The sequence below is a fragment of the Musca domestica genome, unplaced genomic scaffold (genome assembly GCF_030504385.1).
Source record: "Musca domestica strain aabys unplaced genomic scaffold, Musca_domestica.polishedcontigs.V.1.1 21, whole genome shotgun sequence".
In the NCBI taxonomy this organism is placed as follows: Eukaryota; Metazoa; Arthropoda; class Insecta; order Diptera; family Muscidae; genus Musca; species Musca domestica.
In genome coordinates this window covers 10,894,254-10,918,784 of record NW_026712258.1, presented here as the reverse complement: position 1 = coordinate 10,918,784, position 24,531 = coordinate 10,894,254, and the positions used below count along the sequence as shown (strand labels likewise).

Sequence of the window (24,531 nt, the reverse complement as noted above, 5' to 3'; positions counted from 1 at the left end):
GCTGTCTACCTAATTCAATACTCTCCAACTCCGAGAATTAACGAAATCTGACGTAAAGTTAGCCATTACATCAAAGTAGTACAAAGTTGTATTCTACTCTTTATATCAAAATGTTGCTTTAAAAATTTATATATTTTTGATCGATAATGGTAATTAAAGCGAATGCTATGAATATGAATTCAATTTGGTTCGAGAAATGACATTGGAGAAATTGGTCGAATCTTCTATTGAGAGAGTAGTCTTACTCAAATATAATCTATTCTATAAAAGAGAAAAATGTTTGTTTGTAGTTTATGGACTCGAAAACTGCTGAACAGATTTTACTGAAAATTTCCAAGCATACTACAACATCGCCTGACAGTAACAAAGCCTATATAAATTTTTGAAATTACACTTGGAAATGGAGATATATCATCAGCATCGGAGATACCTCCAAAAAATTTAGTTTTTTTTTATGCATATATCTATTGATCGATTACAGATACAGTCTCCAAATTTGAAATGCGTAATGGAATTTAAAATAAAAATAAATTTGCCAATTTATATTGAAATCGGTTCAGATTTGGATATAGCTCCCATATATATTTTCGGCCAATTTCATGTATGTTCAATTCCAATGAAATTTGGAATGTGTGACGGGATTTTGATCAGAAAATAAATTAGTCAAATTATATAAAAATCGTAGCTCCCATATATATTTTCGGTCGATTACATATATTTGATGCACAAATCACGATACGTATGTCCGATTCCAATGAAATTCGGCATAAGTGACTAAATTTGGTACAATTATAAATTCACCAAATTTGGATATAGCTCCCATACATATATTTTCGACCGAGTTCGTTTATTTGATGCTCCAAATACCATCTGGGGTAGAGAACCATCTTACAGATAATTGTCCACATAGGCATTTCTTTAAGTATAGTCAAATTTAAGTATAGCCACATTAGTGTACCCCCAAGTGCCCCTCCAACAACCAATGTGTGGTCAGAAAAGAAAATTTTGTAGTCTATTGAATTTTTAACCCCGAGATGATATTGTTTAGGAACGTAGATTTGGGATGTACGTCTGAAATAAACTCCGAAATGTTAAACTACAGAAACAGATCGGAAATTTGTTTAATCGCCATTGAATTATACTATGATGCAAAATAAGGACTTAATACAAATTCCGAATTAAAGATCATTTAAATGCCAAATATGAACTGAGTTTTCACATGGGGCTATTATAGATGTTCTATAACGTATGGGGGTTTAACACTCAAATGAAAAACATGATCCAAACTCTTTAACCTTTCAATTCCATTGCAAAACTGCCTAATATCTATAATCCGCATTCTGGAATGTACGTTGCTTTCAATAATTAATTTGAACATATTTTGTTCATATTTTTCAAAACAACAAATACAGAAGTCGAGCACACTTAGAAAACAGCTTTAACTTATCTTGTACCATGATATCAATAAATTTCGTACATTTTGATAATTTAATAATTTTGTGTCTCTTTACTTTTTGCAGAGGAATTGGATAAAAATGGTCCCCGCCCATCGGTAAAAGTACACAACCCACCTGGTGGCAAATCTTCCGGATTCTGGTAACTCAGATGTCTCCTGAATTTCTTCGTGTTTACTCTTAATTGCGGACAATACAACCCATTTAAGTCATATAAAATCTAATCAGCTGGCGAATATTTAATTCTAATATCATTGCAATTCTTCATTTAAATTTACTTAACTGATTGTAGTGCCAATTTAGTGGATATTTAATCAATGTTTTTATTATTAATAAATTATGTTAATTTATAACTTATTGGAATTTATTTTTACACACAATTGGGTGAATCAGATGAAAATAAAGTGGGAATTTAAGGCATGTAAGTCATATTATTTTACATTTAAAACTTAATACATTTTGATGTATAAACTTACAAAAGGATGATGAACGCCCACACAAAGAAAGTTACTAATTATAAAAGTACTGGAAGTTTTGTAAAAGTGTAGAAAACGACCGTGTCACTTCACTTCAACTTGCGGTAGTTTCATCAGCCAACTGATCCCATGAGATAGGACGAAAATTGTGACCTGAATATAATACACTATCACATAGTTTTGTAAGGCGAAACAATATTAAAAATTGTGGTAAAATCTTAAAAATACCAAATGTAGCCTTCATAGTAGGGTCTAACCGACGACGTGGACCTGCATAGGTAATTTTTGTCATAAGCCATTACAATATTTAAATGCGAAACTTGAAAAAATCGGTGAATAATGTAGCTAAAATCATCAATGTAGGGAGGTACTATTATATGGGGGCTATACCAAAATGTTGACCTCCACAGACAATTTTATGCCCTAGGCTGCAGTATCCATTATGAACGTCAAGTACGAAATCTCAAACAATTTCGGTGTATAATGTCGCTAAAATCATCAAAATACCGAATATCGGGAGGTACCTGCACAGACAATCTCCTGTCATATGCTGTAGTATCCATTACGAACTTCAAATACCAAATTTGAAACAATTCCGGTGAATAATGTCGCTAAAATGCACAAAGTACCGAATATCGGGAGTTACCGTTTATGGGGGCTATACCAAAACGTGGACCTACATGGCCCATTTTCAATACCAAAAGTCCTGCAGACATAATATACATTTGAGTAAAATTTTATCAATCTACTTCATTTCGACATAGAACTTATGCTGATCAAGCATATATATACAGGGTTGTCCATATTCGAAGGACCCATCTGGCAACGCCATAACTTTCGACAGAGATGTCACATCGCTTAATGACATACCGCGTTTGAAGCGCCAGTCCAAGCAGATCTTTACCATGAACCAAAACACGCCACTCGAGCGCTCTGAAATAGTTGAAATGTACATTCAACAGAAGAAGTCAATTGTGAAAACTCAACGTGGTTTTAAAACATTAAAAAATGTGAGAAGTGCGCCTTCTAAGAACACCATTAAGCGTTTATACGAAAAATTTTCGACTGGTAAGGCTCTTTCTAATCCGAAGAGGCCATATAAAAGTCGACTAAGGCGATCGGCCGAGAATATCGCTGCGTACCCGCCAGTGTTGAGAGATCCCTAAGAACATCCCAAAAACGCCGTTCTCAGCAGTTGGGCATGGCTCGGTCCATTTTACAACGGATTATTCGCATTGATTTGCATTTGTTCCCGTACAAAATTCAATTGACGCAAAGAATGTTGCCTGCGGCCAAGCCTCGTCGATTGGAATGGGCCCAAAGAGTCATGGGTCCGTCGAATATGGGCAACCCGTACTTTGTGGGGTCTAAAATGTATATTTCGAGGTGTTACAAACGGAATGACAAACTTAATATACCCTCTATACTATGGTGGAGGGTATAAAAATAACACAAACAAATCACAGAAAAAATGCCAAAATGACATTCTGTATTGGAGGTTATGGTCAAAATCCGCCCAGCCGTTCTTAAGTTATTAATTTTCTAACTGACATCTCCTTCTTTGTTATATAAGATTTTTTATATTTTACTATATATACGATATCTTGGATATCAAAATCAATATAACAACCAGAAGCTACCTTTTCGTATATTTGTAATTTCGGTGGAGTTTAAAATATTCGCGGTTTAATTTAATTGTCGTATTTTTTATATAAAAGTTATGGTCTATTTTACGAGCTTAATATTATCCGCTGGAGATTGGTGGGTTTCTGACCAACCCTTAACTTTAGCCCCATTTAAAATTCCGAGTCGATTGCTTCATAATTGTGGCCGCAAGAGTAACTGCAAAATCATCCATCGTTATCCATACTTTACGATCATCTCAAAAACAATCCGGCCATAATTACGAAATTTGCGTAATTATAATTTAACATTGTCAGACGGACTGACTGCTCGTCGAGATAGGAAGACCAATATATAGATTTTTGTCGGTGACTCAAGAAATGATTTAGAGAAACCCACTACAGGTCAGTTTTTGTTAGAGATGAATTTGTCTTAAAACACCATAAAATTCATAAAAATGGCCAAGCAATGAGGGATACACATACACTAAAGATTTCCCAAAAAGAAAATGCCCAATATTACAAAGATGAATGGATATTAAAATTTCTCTCTCTCACTCTCTCTTTCCACTTTTGCAAAGTTTTTTTTTTGCGCTGGCTTCGTGTTATACCTTCTTAATTACAGTGCCATAAATCAGAAAACACACCTAATAACTTTAATTGAAATCTGACGTCTTCAGTTTAGAAGACGATAACATACGATAAAGTACTAAAACGACGTACTTCATAATTCGCATAAAATTTCCATGATATCAATATAAACTTATGATACCAATATATACTAATAACAACTGCTTCATAAATTAATTTATAGCCATATTTCACAATATAATTATTATATGCAAAGATACAACATGAAGCGGAATTTTTTTGTTCATTTTTTGTGTACTTCTAGTAAATATACGATACATTAACATTTGATATCAGATTTTCACTGAGGCCCTCAGATCCCCTATAAATTTGACATTTAATATGATGCATCAGCCCAAACAATATGCTGAATTGCCAATGCATACAAATAAAGTCTTTTAAGTTCTATGTCAGATGTGCCACTTTTATGTGCCGGTGATTTCTTCGGAAATAAATGTCTGCATTAAAAAATTTTTGGGGTTTTTTAACACAAAAATTATTATTGTTTAATAAATCCGCTAAATATTATCCAATAACCATCCAAAATAGCAGACTTAAAACTTAAACAATTATGACCTAAAAAGGGGCTGCATAATCAACAAAAAATAAATTTTTGGTCGATTTCATTATCTTATGTTTATTTCCCCCACTTTAGGTTTATATTCTGACCCTAGCCCTTGTACCATGCTAAATTTCGTGAGGAGCAAACTATAATTGCGACCTACAGCGTGAATACAAATTTACATGGACTGATCCACTCTGTTCGGCGAGATAGGATCGATTTTTAATTTCAAATATCCTTAAAATAATGTAAATGCTTGAGAAAAATGTAGATCTTTATTTAATAATGTGTGCGAAAGACAGACCGATTTTATTGATCGCGAATATACGGGGTCCGCAAAATGACTTTTTTTTGAAAATAATATAAAGAAAGCTACTGAATATATTTCATTTAAGAGGTTAATAATGAAAAATCATTTCATTTGAATGGCTGACTCAGCTGGCTATTCAGTAGCCTATGAATTTGATTTGATTGATTGTTTGGTACTGGTCAATAATCTCTGGCTTATTATTTCTGACTGCACCCCACAAATAATAATCCAACGGTGTTAAATCGCAGCTCCGAGGTGGGCAACCGATATCAGATCTGAGGCTGAGAGGACGCCAAACATCGAGTGAAGTTTCTGTTGTGTGACACATAGCGCTGTCCTTTTGTTTCGGTTGTGTGACACATAGTTTCGGTTGTGTGACACATAGCGCTGTCCTTTTGAAACCAAATGTTGCCAATATACTCCTGTTCAATTTTTGTGAATAAAAATTTGTTCAACATGGCCCAAAAACGTAACGCCCACTCTTTGCTCTTTTGTGGAGGAAAATGACCTAATGCCTCTGGACTGAAACTCGGCTTTTCAAAGTATGCCTGCGGGTTTTCTGTCCGTGTTTCCCTTCTTCCAAAATCCGTACGCATTTTTCCCATGCATCCTCTAACATTGCCATGATTTTCAAAGTAATGTCACAATATTTCACAACGTTGTTCAAGCGTATACACAACCATATTCAATGAGCGGAAGGATAAAATCTTTCAAATCAGACATGAGCTAAGTTTTACAATTCACGAAATAAGCACTGGTTGAAAAAACGTTCAGTAGTTGTGGGAAAAAACCATAGTTACAAAAACAATCTTTGTTGTAAAATAGATTTGCTAAATTCCAAACGATGGTCCTTTAAGCCATCATCCACACCAAATGTGCATGATGAGCAGCTTAACCAACAGTGAAATATGTCGCATAAAGTTTAGTGTGTAATAGTGTCTTCCTTTCCGCTACAAAATTCGGAGTTCGTCTCGAAAAAGAGACAAGTTTTAAGTTGAATCGAGTGCTCTATAGCCTCCCGTTAATTTAAAACAAATTTAATCACTCTCCTTTTGAAATAAAGAGAAGAAGAGAATATTTATATATGGGAGCTATATCCAAATCTTAACCGATTTCCAATTAATTTGTCACATTTATTATTGTAACCAAATTCCGCCACACATTGTGAATTTCATTTGTCATATATATTGTGTTTGGCGCATAACATACATGAAATCGGACGAAATATATACAGGGTGAGATAAAAAAACTGCATAAAAGTCAAACGCCATAATTTTTACATTTTTATACCCTCAGGCATATAGCTACAGAAGGTATTTATCATTTGATACGGCCAAAACGTTCCTCATCGAAATAACGGTTTTAGACCCTAGATCTCTTTGGACCAAATCCGTTTCAGGACATTTGGAGTCGATCTAGCGATGCCCGTCCATCCTCTGTCTATCTGTCTGTGGAAGTATCCGACTTGATCCAAACTTCGTGCATCGTAACATTATTGTCAAACTTAGATCGAGTTTGGAGATGGACAATATCGGTCCATTCCTTCTGGTACCTCACACATCCCAATAATTTTACAAACCCAAGGTCTAGTGTGAAAATGGAATGTATCGGTCCACTCCTTCTGGTACCTATCACACAAAATGTTAAATTAAAATATTTATTGCACAGAAAGAGAAAGGATAATCCGATTTTTCTCCAACTTTGCGAATCCTAATATTTCCATCAGTGTTAGTTCAGGTGCGATACTGGACAATATCGGTCCACTCCATCAAGTAACTCCCCAGCAAAGGGTAAAACATTTGAATAACTACAACTCTTATAAAATTTGATTTAAGAGTCCAATTTTTTCACATTTCGCAATAATTTTATTAACCCAAGGTCTGGTGCCAAGATGGAATACATCATCACTCTTACTGATACCTTCCCAACATTTTAGAATAAGTTTATATTTGTTCGAATCGGCCACCTTTGGCACGAATTATGACCTTCAAACGGCCAATGAAACCGTCACACGCTGCGTCATGTTGCTCTGCGATACTTTACTCCATTCGCGACGAAGCGCTTGCTTGAGGTGATCGACACTTTGGTATTTTTTAGTGCCAAGCTTGCTTTCCAAAATACTCCAGGCACAATAGTCCAACGGATTTTTATCTGGTGATTTTGGTGGACATTGTTCGCTGTGTCCTGTTGGAATGTCCAAGGTCTGCGGCCAAAATGATTGCGTGCCCAAGGCTTTAATACACCCCCAGAATATTTTCGAACTATTTCTGCTGATGTTGCTGTTTTCTTTCTTCCACTTCCTTGACGTCGGGCTACGCTACCAGTATCACGGTAACGAGCAATGGTACGAGACTCAAAAGACTGATTCACATTTAAATGCTGGAGTGGAGAAATCACACGATCGCGCTTGAATTGCATCACGAATAACTTTTTTCTGGAAAATTCTCACCAAAATGCTTTTGTACGCTTGTAAACATTATAATGTGCTGTCACTGGAATAATTTTAACAGCTGTCGGACGAATGGCTTAGAAATGACAGCAGTCTGAAGTTGGTTGCAGTTTTTTCATCTCACCCTGTATATACCAATATTTGATATATTTTAGAACACACGTATTAATTAATTTAATTCGGCCTATGAATATTTTTTTTTAAATTTGGTGGAAATGGTTTAAGATATAGCTATAGATCCCATTTACATATATATTTAATCCGATTTTATATGTAAGTCCCACAAATCCGTATTATAAACTCAGTAACAAGGATTTTCGGTGCATCCTAAAAATACCTCTGTCAAGTTTTATACGAGATCGATTCAGATCAGATATATCTCCCATATAATATATTTCCCTCCAATTTGTTGTAAATAATACATCAAGGATTTTACATTTAAGTATTCTAAAAGTCATAACATTCACTCCATGGCAATGATATTTGGTTCGAGAGGTCATATGCAACATATGATTTTAGCGACATTATTTATCGGAATTGTTTCCAATTTTGTATTTGAAGTTCGTAATGGATACTAAGACAGAAAATTGTCTGTCAGGTCCACGTCTTCGTAGAGCCCCCATATAACGGATTTTATTGTTTTAGAAAATTGCCAAATTCGTTTCAAATGGTGGAGGGTATTCAAAGTTCGTCCCGGCCGAACTTACAGCTTTTTTACTTCTTATTTCTCTCCTTGTCTTGTCCGTCACCCAGGTTATTTCGTTTATGGTCAAAAATCCATTATGTGAAAGTTTATTGTTGACAACGTCGACACCTTTCCTCTCTATTCAGTCGTAGTTTTCTAAGCAACTTTGGATTTGTTTCAGAATCCTGACAGATTCGTTTTTTTTAGATACGGGTGTCATACATATATGTTTCACCCGATTCAGTATCTGACTATAATTGTTTCCTTACTGAATCCGATATAAACAAACCACCTTTTCGATTGTTTTTAAGAGACGATCTTTCGTTTTTATTTTTCATACGACATCTTTAATAACAATATTAGATCAGTATCCCAAGCACTGTAACAATCGATTATATTCCGCTAATGATTCTTTCACAAACACTTCTTTCGACCTTTGAATGCATCTCATGACCCCTTTATCGTTTTCCTCATACTCATCGTTGAGTTCAATGAGAATCAGTGTGGCATTGAAATTCATATGCATGGACTTGTGGAAGCCGTCTTGAGTCTAAAAATCAAAATCCATTTCAAAATATATTATTCCAAAAAGGAATTAATAAAACCACAACTTACCGCCTTAATGTAGCACTGCAAAAATTCTCTAGGATCCTCCAGATCCTCACACACTTTCATGTTGTTACACATTTCATCGGCAGTCTGGGCGAAATTTTCCTTTTCGAATTCAACATCAAAACCAGATTTTTTGGATATTCTATTGGAAATTCCCCTGGTATTTTCATCTTTACATGCCAACGTTAGATTTTGATTTTTCAAAACGTTTTCATTCTGCACTGCCGTGTAGTGATCGAAACAGTCATCAGGGTAGCCGGTGCCGTGACTTCTCGACGCACTGTTTAACACAGCCACGATTAGGAGAAGGTAACGCACGACTGCTGCTGTGGAGAAATCCATTCTGAATGCCGCAACTTTCGATGGTATCCAATCGAAGAGCTAATTTGAAAATATTATTTGTCGGCTTTGCCATAAAATGAACCGGGTGTGTCGCCCGTATCTTATCACAGTCACCGACGCTGGCGTTTGTCAGCCGCACGCGATAATGTAATATTCTGTTTGTTCTGAAGAACACAATCATCCATGAAATATGGAGGGGGAGCATTTTTCGCAAACAACAAAAATAACGCCAAACAATTCTCACATTGTTGGGCTTTACGGCAGGTTACCAAGAATTTGGCATGATAAGGGAGCTGGCTGTTAAGCCTACACGAACGATTAGGTTTTCGGTTGTCCACAAAGAAAATGCAATTTCAAAGTTACGAACCAGTTAAAATGAAAACAAAGTAGCCGAAGTGATGGAATTTACGATTCGGTAAAGCCTTTCTCTGCGATTTGTCATGCGATGCAGATAAAATGAACTTGATCGGGTCAGTTATTCATCCTCGGGATTGTAATTTAATGTGTGTTGTAAATCTCAGCCAGAGCATTCCATTATGTTGACGTCCTCATATCATCTGAAATGAATGCATTGTACGATTGGGAAAATATCTTGACTGAATTAGGAGTGATGTCTATCCTTAACAACAAAAATTGACTAATATTTAATTTAATGACTGACAGAATGACAGATAACACTGTGAAAAGAATCCAAGATGATGAAAAGGCTGAAAATTCCGTCATTCCGATTTTTTATGGATTTTAACTATGTCAAACTTCTCTAGGGCCAATAAAAAAACGACTTAAATTTTATTGTCGGTAGGTTATATTGGTCGATGTTTTGATGAGCCTCCTCCACAATGGTGGGTCGATTGTTGCTGTTGTTGTTATAATGCTTATAACTCAAGAAGAAAATAAAATTAGTACACAATACGATGGTAGCTATCCTACCAATTCCGCCTAATAAAGTCGCTACAATCATGAAAATACCGAACCTTGGGAGGTACCGATATATAGGGCCTATACGAAGACGTGGATCTGCATGTGTCATAAGCTGTAGTACTCATTATAAGCTTTAAATACCAATTTTGAAAAAATTCCAGGCTATAAGGTCTCTAAAATCATAAAAATACCGAATATTGGGGGGTACCGTTATATAGGGGATATACATGATCTGCATAGGCAATTTTCTGCCATAGGTTGTAGTACTCCTTACGCACGTCAAATATGCAATTTGAAACAATATCTGTATATAATGTCCCTAGAATCTTTAAAATTGCGAATATTGGGAGGAACCGTTATATGGGGGCTATACGAGACCGGCATATCCCATTTACGAACTTTACATGCCTACTGGCAAAATACATGTGTGCAAAATTTAAGCCTTCTTTCACAATTCGTTCAAAAGATATCGAAATTACAACAGACAGGCAGACGGACATCGCTAAATCGACTTAGAATTTTACGCTGATCAAGAATATCCATATACACTTGGTTGCGTATGATATGAGTATTTCGAGGAGTTACAAACGGAATTACAAAGTTAATATTACGTTGAAAATGCTACTAAAATTTGTCATTGGAGATAGAACCCATTAGGAACTGCAAATACCAAATTTGAAACAATTTCTGGTAAAAATTTCGACTAAAATAAGCAAAAATTCGTAACTTTTCTTTGTGGGGTCTAAACCGTATTTTTCGAGGTGTAACAATCGGAATGGCAAACTTAATCCGTTCCATATTTACCTTCCGTACTTTTTATTGTCGATTTTTCCGAGTCCATCAGTTGATTCATCAACGCAACACTTTACAACGGAGAATGTGGTGAAGCTACAGACCGACAGGGCAAAGTCAACCACGACTAAAGCTACAGCAAGCGAGCATAAGGTTGTCTTGTCTCACTGAAGGAAGCAGCATCAAAGGAGACCAAGTCCCTTTCTCAGCCAAGGCTATGGAGGGACCGCATCAGTCAAATTGTGACGACGCAGACATTACAACAGTCCGTCTCGTATGCTTCGTTGGCGGCAAATAATGATAGTGGGAAGCACACTTATAGAAAGCCGAAAGCCGTTCTTGTCGGTTCGCAGAAACCTTGAGACCCAAAACCGAAGCAAGACAATAAAGCTGCTCAACGGATGATGCCGGACAACTTTAGAGTAGCAGTCAGGATGAACCCAATGGGTTTATCAGCGAGAATCATTGGCTGCAGAGAATCACTCTATAGGGGATCCAGGGTCTTTACTTGCTAAAATAAAGAATTTCCTAATATCCGTTGTTAATTGTTTTGAATCCTTCTAAAAGGAAGCAAGGTCGCCGCTGTGCCTGTCTCGGAGATCCGATGCGGAATGGTGGCTTCAGTGTGGATTCATCCTCCTATAATGGAGTTGAAGGAGATCCAGAAGATTTTTAAGAAGGAGAATGGTGGTCTTAGTACTGGAAATTGGCGTGTGTTAAATTTCTTTATTTAGAAGAGCGCGATGGTTCTTAAGGTAGCTACCGATAGAAGCTTTCGCTTCCCACAAACCAAGTAGTAGAGGATAGGGAGTCTGACCTAGCCCTGGAACAGATTAATCTAGATTAGCGCAAAACCTCGGCTGCTGAACTCCTGCTAACCCTCTCTGCGTCAAATATCGACATCGCCTTGGTCCAGGAACACTATCTTTTTAACAATAGGGTTTACTGAAATCCTCAATATACATATTTATTATACCCTCAGCCATATGGATACAGAGCGTATATACAATTTGATACGGTCAAAACGTGCCTAGTCGAAATAACGGTTTTAGACCCTAGGTCTCTTTGGACCAAATCCGTTTCAGAACATTTGGAGTCGATCTAGAGATGTCCGTCCGTCTGTCTGGCTGGCTGGTGCACACGATAACTCTCGAAGGGAATATCCGATTTGGTCCAAACTTGGTACATCGCAATATTTTTTTCAAACTTAGATCAAGTTCGGAGATGGGTAATATCAGTCCACTTCTTCTGGTACCTCCCCCACAAATAGTCGAAATTTGCAAAAAATATATTTTTTGCACAGAAAGAGAAACTATAATCCGATTTTGCTCCAACTTTGCAAATCCTAATATTTGTGTCAGTGCTAGGTCAGGTGTGAAAATGGTCCACTCCATCAAGTACCTCCCCCACAAATGGTCAAAAGTTGAATAATTAAAACTCACATATAATGTGATGTAAGAGTCCAATTGTCTTCAAATTTCACACATCCCAATATTTATATTAACCAGACCTTGGTGTTATGATGGATTATATCGGTCCACTCCTTCTGGTACCTCCCCCACACTCCTTCTGGTACCGCCCCCACAAGCAAGTCGCAATATTTATATCATATATATTTATGTCCGATACGAAATTGCCAATATTGGCCAATTCCTTCGGAACAAACTGCATAAGGGGTTAAACATTTGAATAATCGTAACAGAAGTCAAAATATTTTTAAATAATCGAAATTGGCTGAGGGTATACATCTGTCGGGTTTTGCCGGATTGATACTTTTTTACTTGTTTTTAATTTTAATTCTTAAAACACAAATGGCATCGGCATTTTAAAATTAATTATTTTCATGTGACTAACGGTCAATGTTTTATTTAAATTAGGGTTGAAATTCGTTTTACCACCTTCAAATGTTATTGCCTGGTAACCAACTGCATTTGAATAGTTGCCATGGAAACCATTTTCATATCCTTTTTAAAGTGCAATACAAAAACTAACAGAAAAAAGGAAAGCCAAATATCTAAAACGCAAAAGAACGAAGTGAAAAAATCACACACATTTGATTTAAGAGGATATAAAAAATGCTGCATCAAGGCATAATCCTTCGCGAAGGCCATATAACACGAACTATTTACAATCTGGTAAATATGCAACACATCCGGGGAAGGGAATACTAAATTTGGTTTTGGATGTGGGCTAGACACTTCCGAAACAAAATTAAATAATCCCTACTGATTATGTTTTTGTTTGTTTGCCTCTCACGCCACTATCCGGCATCCTCCCACAAATAGATAAAGGACAAACGCTATGAGGATGTCATTGAGTGCATTATAAATTTGGGCGAGGCAGCCAATACCAGAGCCGGTTTGTCTACACTGGGCTATTGTTATTATCATGCCCAGAAGTATGAAGAGGCAGCCACCTGCTATGAACAGTTGTGCAATTTGGTGCCCAAGGTGGCCAAATACAAGTGAGTGTCATTATCCTTTAAAAGGGGATTTTATTATTAAGAATGTTGCCCTCACTCGCAGGTTCTATTATGCCCAATCTTTGTATCAAGCCGGTATATTTGTGGATGCCTTAAAAGTTCTGAAACAAATCAGCGATAATGTAGAACTCAAGGAGCAATGTTTGCAATTGCAGAGTGCCATTCTCTATTCAAGTGAAGATTATGCCGGAGCTCAGAGTGTTTTGAATCAGCGCAGTGGTGGCACGGCGGAAACCCTCAACGACGAGGGGTGTCTCCTCTATCAAGCCGATCAATATGACAGTGCTGTGCAACGATTCAGCACGGCCTTGCAAGTTGGTGGTTTCAATCCTCTGATAGCTTACAATTTGGCCTTGTCACATTTTCGCAAGAAGGAGAAGACCCAGGCCATTGACTATACTGGTAAATATTGGGGGGGGGGGCGATTTTAGGGCGATGGAGACTAATGTGTTGTTTATTTGCCACAGCTGAAATCGTGGAACGTGGCATTAGAAATCATCCGGAATTGGGTATCGGAGCCCAAATTGATACCGATGGCAGTGCTCGTAGCGTGGGTAATCCCATAACAATGGCTCTCTCCGGCATAACACAGGCTCTCAATTTGAAGGCAGCCATTGAATATAATGATGGAAATGGTAAGTTATCCAAGTGTATTTTCGAAATCTGTTGGAAGAGCTTAATTCATGTGGGCTAGAGCGTAAGCAGGACATTTGTGTGATTTTGTCTACGTAAAAGAAAAATTTTCCTGCATAACATCATTCTGGATATTTATGGTACAAAAAGGGTACCGAGTATCCAAATGGTTATATACATCGTTACTCAATCTTAAATTACACAGAGCAACACAAAAAAATAATAGCGGGGAATCCAGCTAATTATGAAAGTAGAGCCAAAAAAGAAGCCACATGTATCGGCGGTTTGAAAATTTACATCGCAAAGCGACCAAAATAAGGGGAGACAAGTTTCGCCCCTCTTCAACAATTTTGCAAAATTTCGGAATTCTTACATTTTAGGTATATAGTGTCAGCAACAATATTGCAGATAATAACACGAGAATTTTTTTATACCCTCCACCATATTATGGAGGGTATATTAACTTTGTCATTCCGTTTGTAACTCCTCGAAATACTCATGTCAGACCCAACCAAGTATATATATTCTTGATCAGCGTAAAATTCTAAGTAGATTTAGCCATGTCCGTCTGTCTGTTGTAATCACGCTATCTTTCGAACGAATTGAGATATTATTTTTCCAGTAGGCAGTTTAAGTTCGTAACTGGGCCAAAACGTGGACCTCGTTTTCATATAGGCCCCATATAACGGTACCTCCCGATATTCGGTATTTTGATGATTCTAGCGACATTATTCACCGGAATTGTTTCAAATTTGGTATTTGAAGTTCGAAATGGATACTACAGCCTAAGACAGAAAACTGTATGTGCAGGTCCACGTCGTCGTATGGCCCCCATATAACGGTACCTCCCTATATTCGGTATTTTGATGATTTTAGCGTCATTATTCACCGGAATTGTTTCAAATTACGTATGTAGAGCTCGTAATGGGAACTACAGTCTGTGACAGAAAATTGTCTATGCAGGTCCAGGTCTTCGTATGGGCCCCACATACCAGTACCTTCCTATATTCGGTATTTTGACGAGTTTAGGTACTATACCTACCATATTTGAAGTTCGTAATGGATGCTACAACCTATGGCAGAAAATTGCCTATGCAGGTCCAGGTCTTCGCACAGCTCCGATATAACGCACCTCCCTATATACGATATTTTGATGATTTCAGCCACATTATTTACCGTTTATTTCAAGTTTCGAATTTGAATATGGTAATGACTTATGACAAACAATGCCCATGTAGGTCCACGTCATATAGACAACAATATAACGGCTAAGGATTTAAGGATTTTATTTCCAAATTCATTCCAAATGGGGGAGGGTATTCAAAGTTCGGCCCGGCCGAACTTACTGCTTTTTAACTTGTTTTTTATTCGCCAAAGAGGTCCTTTTGGTCCTTTTTCAAAATATGCTTAACCAATCCCTTTAAACGGATTCGTAGCAAATGAAAATATTCTACAAAATTATTTGTCATACGATTCTACTGTAGATCCTAAATTTTATCTAGGAATTGTACATCAAAAACACATTTTGTGGTCTAAATAAAAAAATCCAACAAAGCGTAAAAAAACTCGAAAATATTTCCTAATTTCCAGCCAAATCGACTCAAAATGTGTCCGAGAAGGGTTTAAGTGATGCACCAAAATGTGAAAATTATACCCTCAGCCATATGAAAAGAAAAAAAAAAAAAACGATTTTAGACCCTAGGTATCTTTGGACCAAATCCGTTTCAGGACATTTAGAGTCGATCTAATAATATTTTCGTCAAACTTAGAGCGAGTTCGAACATGGTACCTCCCCACAAAAGGTAGACATTTTCATAGAAAATAATTTACCGCATATGAAGAGAATGGATAATCCGATTTTGTGCAATAGGCAAGATCGGACTACTCCTTCTAGTAACTCCCCCACGAAGGGTCCAAATTTGGAATATCCACTCATACCAATATACAGGGTGAAATGAAAAAACTACAACCAACTTCAGACTGCTATCATTTCTAAGCCACTCGTCCGACAGCTATAAAAATTATTCCAGTGACAGCTCATTATATTGTTTACAAAAGCATTTTGTTGAGCATTTTCCAGAAAAAAAGTTATTCGTGATGGAATTCAAGCGTGATAGTGTGATTTCTTTATATTTGGCTGGAAAACCACAAGTGGCTATCGTTAGAGCACTCCAGCATATAAATGTGAATAAATCTTTTCTGTCTCGTACCATCGTTCGTTACCGTGATACTGGTAGCGTAGCCCGATGTCTAGGAAGTGGACGGAAGAAAACAGCAACATCAGCAGAAATGGTTCGAAAAGTAAAGAAGCTACTTGATCGAAACCCGCGTCACAGTGGCCGAAAAATGGTTCGTGAGCTGAACATATCGCAATATTCCATTCGGCAAATATTAATAAATGAGCTCGGGGTAAAGCCATTGAAATTCCAAAAAGTGCAAGAACTTACACCGCAACAGAAAGAAAATAGACTCAAAAGAGCTAAAGAGTTGCTTCGCTTGGCCGAAAGTGGTGAACTGCCAAATTTGGTTTTCTCCGATGAGGAAACATTCGTTGTCCGACAGTTTTTAAACAAACAACTTGCCAAAAAGGTTAACTGAAAAGGTGCACCTTTGGTTAGCCACCAGAACTCAAGCGCCGGCCATGGTGATGGTGTGGGCCGCCATAACAGACGATGGTCGCTCTCCGTTCGTATTAATCGACCGTGGCATCATAATAAATGCCGAATATTATAGCAAAAATATTCTGGAGGGTGTATTAAAGCCTTGTATTAAAGGCTCGCAAATGTTTTTTCCGCAGTCCTAGGACATTCCAACAGGACTCAGCACCATCGCACTCAGCACCCACCACCGAAGAATGGTTACAAAATGGGGTTCCTCGCTTCATTTCCAGCGCTCAATGACCACTAAAATCTATGGATACCAACCCGTTGGACTATTGTGTCTGGAGTATTTTGGAAAGCAAGGTCGACACGAAAAAATACCAAAGTATCGATCACATCAAGCAAGCGCTTCGCCGGGAATGGGCCAATATACCGCAGAGCAACATTCGGGCAGCATTGGCCGTTTGATGGTCATAATTCGTGCCAAAGGTGACCAATTCGAACAAATCTAAACTTATTCTAAAATTTGATGCTATTTCCGACATTTCGAAATTTAAAAAAAAAATGTAAAAATTATGGCGTTTGACTTTGTTACAGTTTTCTTATCTTACCCTGTATTTACCATTACAAAATGGTCTGGTCAAAATGTTGAATAACCAAAACGCTTAATACGCATCCAATTATTTTAAAACTTCGCACATCCCAATATTTCTACCAAAACAAGATCTGATGTGAAGATATGATATATCGAATCACTCCTTGGTATGCCTTCTTTACAAAGCATAAAAAAATTAGAATATCGAAAACGCTCATAAAATGCGAAATATGCATCAGATTTTCTTTAAATATCGCACATCCCAATATTTTAACCATTACAAGATAGGGTGTGAAAATGGAATATACCGGCTCACACCTTCTGGTACCTCCTCCATAAAGGTCAAAATTTTGAACAGGAAAAAAGGAGAAAAGTTCGAGGTAGCTTCTGATATATACTTCTGCTACGGTTTAGTGAAGATACATATTCGCACTCCTCGTGGGTATCGTAGAATATTTGTATAATATTATTTTCTTTCTTTGCAACAGTCGACGCTGCCAGAGATGCTCTTTTGGATTTACCACCCCGAGCTGAGAGTGAATTAGATCCGGTTACATTACACAACATGGCCCTGACCGACCCTCAAGGGCCTGTGGCAGGTTTAAGGAAATTGGCCTTTCTGCTTGACTTGGGACCACCGGCCTGTCCAAAAGAAACCTTTGCTAATATTCTTTTGATCTGTTGTAAGCATGAGCTGTATGAAACGGCAGCCGACATTTTGGCTGAACACACCGATTTGACCTACAAATATCTGTCGCAGGTGAGTTGCTAAATAATGCAAAGCGGAGAACCCAGAGAAATAATTATCACATCGATTATTTCAGTACCTCTATGAACTATTGGATGCCTTAATAACGGCCCAGGCCTCGGCAGAATCAGCTGAAAAGAAATTGGGAACATTGGCCTCAAGTTTGGCCGGAAAGCTGCGAAGTTTGGCGGCTAAGGTTCAAGAGGTGCGTTCCACCACAGATCAGAATGCTTTAAGGACGGCCCTGAAAGACTATGAAAATGCCTTGGAATTGTAAGTAGGCAGAACATTGGTATATCAATTTTCTGTTGTGTAATGGTTTTACAAATTCCAGATATTTACCCGTGGTCATGGCCCGCGCATGGATATCTTGGAGGGATGATGATTTTGTTGGAGCTGAACGAGAATTTCGTTCCAGCGCTGAGTTTTGTTCGGAAAATCCCATATGGCGTTTAAATGCTGGGCATGTTCTATTTATGCAGGGTGATAAGTACAAGGAGGCAGCAGCATTCTATGAACCCATTGTGCGCCAGCATGGCGATGATGTTAGGAAATCACGTCTGTCAGTTATTTGATTTATAAAATAAGATTTTTCTTTTTTCAGATCATGTCTGTTTCGGCGGCCGTTTTGGCAAACCTTTGCGTCTCCTACATCATGACCTTTCAAAACGAAGAAGCTGAGGAGTTGATGCGCAAAGTCGAAAAAGCCGAAGAGCTCAAGGGCAACCTGGGCAAGCAGTATCATCATTTGTGCATCGTGAATTTGGTGGTTGGCACCCTGTATTGTGCCAAGTCGAATTATGAATTCGGTTTGTCACGCATCGCCCATGCCCTGGAGAATGGTTCGGGTGCCCGCCTCTATGCCGATACATGGTTACATGTGAAGCGCTGTATTTTGGGCCTTCTGACGGGAATGGCGAAGCAGAATATCATATTGGCATATCCATCGGTGCAGGAAGTTATGAGCTTTTTGAAATCGTGTGAAGGTGAGTGAACCGGGGAAAAGTTTATTTGTGCAGATATTTGGACTTCCTTATAATAGTTGATAGTTGTCATTATCTGAAAGGCTAGAAAAAATGAGTAGAGTTGTAAAATCTAGCTTATTACACTGAGCGCTCTCTCATTCTCAGAATAGTAGAAAAGTGGGGTTTTAGGTCGAACTTTTATCATAGAATATTTCAAATATACCATGAACCAGTAAGAACAGAAATAAGTTTTGAACGATTTCGAAAATGTAGACTCAGAGATGGACTGTTTGACAGTTTTTTAGGTTTTCGACTGTCGAAAAGTTGCGAACATCACATACGTATAAAAAACGTAGAAAAAGTATAAAACGTCATAGACTTCTAAAATACTGCAATGTCCCATATAATACATCCCAAGTTGATTAATAAACGTTAAGGTCGTATTATGGAAGCCCCGCTGATCGTAATAAGGACAGTTTCCTTGTGTAACTCTTCCAAATCGGGCAAAGTTACGCCAGAGAACTTAAAACCTGAGGCTGGCATAAAACTGTAAAGATTGAACAAAAGGCAAATGGCCGACGACATGTCAAAAATGCATTAGAAAATTCACTTTGATTTCGTGAAAAAAATGGTGTTAATATAAAAATTGCGTTATATAAAATTCGCGAAAATCCTGTTAAAGTGTCCGCTATGTTACATTATAACTGCAATGTTACGATATGGTGTCATGACATAGTTCTCCAATACCAGCAACAGCAACAGTGAAATGCCGCATCTTATCATATGCCTTTGTATTCAACCACCACGATTCTGTCAAAAACTCTTATTATTTGTATGTATGATACTTCTGAAAGGTATGTAATAAACCTCCGAATTTCTGACAGGCCATCTATGAGTAGACTAAACAGGGACTCGGTATGCTTAAAATTGTATTTCGTAAAGGAACACTTTGATGTTTAATACATTTCAATTGTATCCCACGCCTAAGCTGGGCTTGTTTGATGCGTCTTTTGAAGATTTCCTTATACGAAACTCACCTGCTTTGTGCCCCAAATTGAACATAACTATGTCTACATATTTTTTTAACTCTACACCACACTGTGGTCAGGGTATTATGCCTTTCTCCATTTGTTTGTAACATGGAGAAGGAAACGAGATAGACCCATAGTTACTTTAGCGGATCCTCTTTGAATCTCTTTATGAGTCGATTTATAGATGTTCGACCGTCTTCCTGTCCACGTATTTTTGGGACCAAAGTACAAAGTTCGCATTTATCGCCCGATCGAGATGAAATTTTGCACAAATCAATTATTTGACCCAAGGAAGAATATTTAGATATAGTTCCTGTATATATCATTGTCTGAATTGCCTTTTATCGTGCACCTACTGTGTAACATAATCCCAAATAGGATGGAATTTGGCACACATAATCGAATTCAGCCTAGAAGAGAGTGTGTCAAATTTGGTGAAAATCTGTTCAGATGTAGCTCCCATATATCCATCCGATTTGTTGTTTTTGTCCCTCACAGCCGTAATATGAACTCCATAACAACAATATTCAGGAAAAGATATCAAATGCAGCTCAGAAATACCTTTGTCGGTTCAGATTTAGATGTAGCGCTCATATATAACCCCGATTTTATTGTGAATGGTTAATATCAGCCTAAATTTAATAGTTTTTATCGGCCGGATTTAGCCTGAAAGAAAGTGTGCCAAATTTGGTGAAAATCGGTTCAGATATAACTATGGGTCCCATATATATTGTTACTTGATTTTATATTTATATCCCTCACACTACATAGGAAGGATCTTTGGTTCCAGCTATCAAAGACAGTGTACAAATACCTCTGTTCATTTGTAAAGAGAACGGTTCAGATTTAGATATAGCTCTTATATATTTTCATCCGATTTCACGTTCATGCCCCACTAAAAACTCAAATGGAATAGATTTTGGGGAATATCCGTTCAGATCTAGATGCATATGTTTCAATCTAAGAGTACTCAAAGTCGAGATACTCAAAATGCCTCCGTCAAATTTTGTGGAAATCGATTCAGATTGCGATATACCATATATTAGTTCCTTTCGATGTCAAATTATCATCATGGTGTATTATCTAGTTTACATAAATTCCCTAAATACAGGTTTACTAAATGTACTGGTTATAACCTACACCACATAATGGTAAGGGTATAAAGTCTTTGTGCATTTGTTTGTAACATGGAGAAGAAAGCGATATAGGCCCATAGTGACTTTTGAGGATCTTCACAGAATTACTTTCTGAAATTTTTTTGCTTGACCCAAGGACGAACTTTATTGAAATTGGTGAAAATCGGTTCAAATTTACATATATATATATATCTTAAACCGATTTCGACCAATATCACCAAACGGCCAATATCAGTCCAAATGACCTGCATTTTGTCACATTCGACCGAATTCAATCTAGAAGCAAGTACATCAAATTTGGTTCATATATAGCTATATATGGGAGCTAATATATAAGTTTCATCCGATTTGGTGTTAAAGTCCCTCACTTGTGTAATATGCACTCCTCAACAATTATAGATATCACATATATGGTGAGCAATAACCGTAAAATCGGATGAAGATGTGTATAGCAGCTATATAAAAATCTGAACCGATCTCGATGAAATTTAGCAGAGGTATTTTCGAGCATTATCTGATGCCCGGTATCAAACGGGCATCAGATAATGCTCGAAAATACCTCTGCTAAATTTCATCGAGATCGGTTCAGATTTTTATATAGCTGCTATACACATCTTCATCCGATTTTACGGTTATTGCTCACCATATATGTGATATCAGCCCAAATTAAATAATTTTGTTTTTCATATCCAACCGAATTTTACCATTTGGTGAAACCCGGTCCGGTATATATATTGTTCCAATGAATATTTTTTAATATAATCCTTATCGAAGTCATATGATGCACTATACAGATCATAGTTGGTATGATCTTCTTCACTTAAATTCCCAAAATAAACTTTTTTGTTACGGGAGCTATACTAAATACACATAGTGGTGTAGGGTATGATATAGTCGGCCCCGCCCGATTTTTGGCCTTTCCTTACTGGTTTTCATTTGGAATCGATATTTTCGTCAAATTTTCATTTGTTCTAATTATATCCTCAGCCATATGGCTACAGAGGGTATATATCATTTGATACGGTCAAAACGTGCCTAGTCGAAATAACGGTTTTAGACCCTAGGTCTTTTTGGACCAAATCCGTTTCAGAACATTTGGAGTCGATCTACCGATGTCCGTCCATCCGTCTGTCTGTCTGGCTGACTGGTGCGCACGATAACTCTCGAAGGGAGTATTCGATTTGATCCAAACTTGGTACATCGTAATATTTTTGTCAAACTTAGATCGAGTTCGGAGATGGCCAATATCGGTCCACTCCTTCTGGTACCTCCCACACAAAATGTCAAAATTTTCTAAGAAAATAATAAGAGAAAGGATAATCCGATTTTTCTGGAACTTTGCGAATCCTAATATTTTCATCAGTGTTAGGTTATGTGCGAAAATGGACAAATAGTCTTCAAATTTCACACATCCCAATAATTTTATTAGTCCAAGGTCTGGTGCGAAAATGGAATGTATCGGCCCACTTCTTCTTGTACCTCCCCCACAAAGTGTCGATATTTTGAATACCCATGAAGCTAATAAAACGCCAAATTAACATCCGATTCCATTTAGACTTGGCTCATCTCAACATTTCTATCAACACAAGATCTGTTATAAAGGTGGTATAGATCGAACCATTACTTCTCCCCCATACATAGGGTTCAAGGTTTTGAAAAACGAACGCCCAAATAAAGCGAAATAAACATCCAACTCTCCTCAAATTTCACACATACAAATATTTTTGCTAACACAAGATCGGTTGTGAAGTTAATATATATCTGCCAACCCCTTCTGGGATCACAATTTTCAATAATTTTATCTGTCATAACTTTCGAAACAATTTAGCAATTCTTTACTACTTGCTATGCTCAAATATTTCTCTAAACAAGAAGCCTGATATGAATATGAAATTTATCGGAATTTATGATTTCGCATAAAATTGGACATAAATATCCTTTCTTTTATTGTTGCCAAATATTTCGCTCAATATTTTTTATTTGTATCAAATGAAGTATAAAAGTGGAATATTTCGGTAGACTCTATCTTGTACATCACACACATTTTAACATTTTCTAAAAATTATTACATATCTCATACATAGTGAAGGAGTTAGTCGATATAATCCATACCAGGAACGTCGGAATATTTATATCATAATTTGGGGTCCGATACGAAATAGACAATATTGGTCCATTCCTTCGGAACCTGCTCCATAGAGGGTAAAACTTTTGAATAATTGTAACACAGGTCAAATTATATTTAAATAATAATAAACTTGTTTTGTTATTTAATTAATATTGCGCACCAATACTACACATAAAGGATCGAATAGGCTTAATTCGAAGTATTCGAATATCTTAACACCTAAGCTGTTAATATTAACGTCTGATGATGGTCATCAGCATACCACATAATCAAGACATCTGATGGGGGAATGGGTGCTTTGCAAAATATTTTCCTTTATTGAAGTCAGCTTGTTCTTATTGCGCAAAAATAATTTTAATTATCTAACCTTATAACATAAATGCATTTGAGCTGATTAAAATGGATTCATTGTCGACCACAGAGGTTCAATTAAAAAAATGAGTTTCTTTCATTGGTATTCATTCTGCCTCATGATTAATGCAACAAAGCGAAGCCAGCAACAACAAATCCCATTCAAATAAATTAATTCTATAACATTTCGCTTATTTTAATTAAGTGGCCTTTAACGCACTTTCACTTTTTATATCCGAGTATAATTTTACTGTTTTTAATTATTTCCATTTCAGTTAATGGCATCTTTACACCAGCCAACATTTACAGCGCATCCGATGAAGTGCCGGCCGAACCTTTGACCATTGGCCTGGAGGCGCGTAAATTGCGTTTGTTGCTGCTCAAATTAAGTGAATACGAGAATGATTAAAACACAAGTCCTTGTAAAAGGATTGTTGGTTTTTTTTATTTTCAAATGTTTGTTGTTTTTATTAATTAATTATTTTATTATAATGATTTACATTTTACGCGCACTACACTTTCGTTAACAAAATGGAAGGTAACAATACAAGAATACGACATGTAAGTGGTTTATGAATCGGATCTAGTAATTTGATAAACAACAGAGTGTTATTGCTTGGCTGAGTGTTGTTAATAAATGACTGTATGTGTGTTTGAGTGTGTGTTTGCATGAATTTATTACAAAAGAGAAGAAGAATCGGAAATAATAAAGTTTTACAAAATATAAAATCGATGAGATTTTATTGAGTTTTCTTTTTTTTTTATATTTTTTGATGAGTTGGATAATTTGATGTCGATTATATATAGGAAAGAGTGAGTATACAATAAATGCCAGTATGAAATGGTATTCAGGGGATTGAGATGATGGTCTATCTATGGTGGTATTCCATAGTAAGAGGATTATCAAAGAGATTTGCACACCTTTCTTTTTTTGGGTTTTTTGCTTGATATTCAATTCATTATTTTAATTACCATAAAATAAAATGTGTGTAAACTTGTTCTTGTTG

At 36.9% G+C, this 24,531-nt stretch overlaps 3 protein-coding genes across 4 annotated transcripts in view; 2 read left to right on the top strand and 1 right to left on the bottom strand.

The window, feature by feature from the left end:
- The window catches only part of LOC101887862 (dihydropyrimidinase), a 33,627-nt gene extending 31,974 nt beyond the window's left edge, over positions 1 to 1,653 (top strand). For both annotated transcript variants that reach the window (XM_059122793.1, XM_059122794.1), the window contains exon 9: positions 1,521 to 1,653. In XM_059122793.1, coding sequence (XP_058978776.1) covers positions 1,521 to 1,600 — 80 coding nt within the window. In that variant the 3' untranslated portion in view covers positions 1,601 to 1,653. The remainder of the gene's footprint in view (positions 1 to 1,520) is intronic.
- A 6,839-nt stretch (positions 1,654 to 8,492) lies between these two features.
- On the bottom strand, positions 8,493 to 9,503 carry LOC101891531 (uncharacterized). Its single transcript, XM_005184434.4, has 2 exons — positions 8,804 to 9,503; positions 8,493 to 8,738 (listed from the first exon to the last, which is right to left on the bottom strand). The coding sequence occupies exons 1-2, from the start codon at positions 9,140 to 9,142 to the stop codon at positions 8,553 to 8,555; spliced, it is 525 nt and encodes a 174-aa protein (XP_005184491.2). The 5' UTR covers positions 9,143 to 9,503; the 3' UTR covers positions 8,493 to 8,552.
- A 3,311-nt stretch (positions 9,504 to 12,814) lies between these two features.
- LOC101891353 (tetratricopeptide repeat protein 30 homolog) lies at positions 12,815 to 24,486 on the top strand. The gene is made up of 9 exons (XM_059122703.1): positions 12,815 to 12,990; positions 13,141 to 13,319; positions 13,381 to 13,739; positions 13,805 to 13,972; positions 17,654 to 17,925; positions 17,990 to 18,186; positions 18,248 to 18,458; positions 18,518 to 18,899; positions 23,800 to 24,486. Exons 1-9 carry the CDS (start codon positions 12,931 to 12,933, stop codon positions 23,931 to 23,933), a joined length of 1,962 nt encoding a protein of 653 aa, XP_058978686.1. The 5' UTR covers positions 12,815 to 12,930; the 3' UTR covers positions 23,934 to 24,486.
- Positions 24,487 to 24,531: the final 45 nt, after the last annotated feature.

Coding starts and splice junctions, on each gene's coding strand:
- LOC101891531 (XM_005184434.4), bottom strand. CDS start 9,142: ATGGATTTCTCCACAGCAGCAGTCGTGCGTTACCTTCTCCTAATCGTG. Junction 8,739..8,803: donor TGCAGTGCTACATTAAGGCG/GTAAGTTGTGGT, acceptor TTTGATTTTTAG/ACTCAAGACGGCTTCCACAA.
- LOC101891353 (XM_059122703.1), top strand. CDS start 12,931: ATGCTGCATCAAGGCATAATCCTTCGCGAAGGCCATATAACACGAACT. Junction 12,991..13,140: donor CACGAACTATTTACAATCTG/GTAAATATGCAA, acceptor TCCCACAAATAG/ATAAAGGACAAACGCTATGA. Junction 17,926..17,989: donor CCTACAAATATCTGTCGCAG/GTGAGTTGCTAA, acceptor CGATTATTTCAG/TACCTCTATGAACTATTGGA.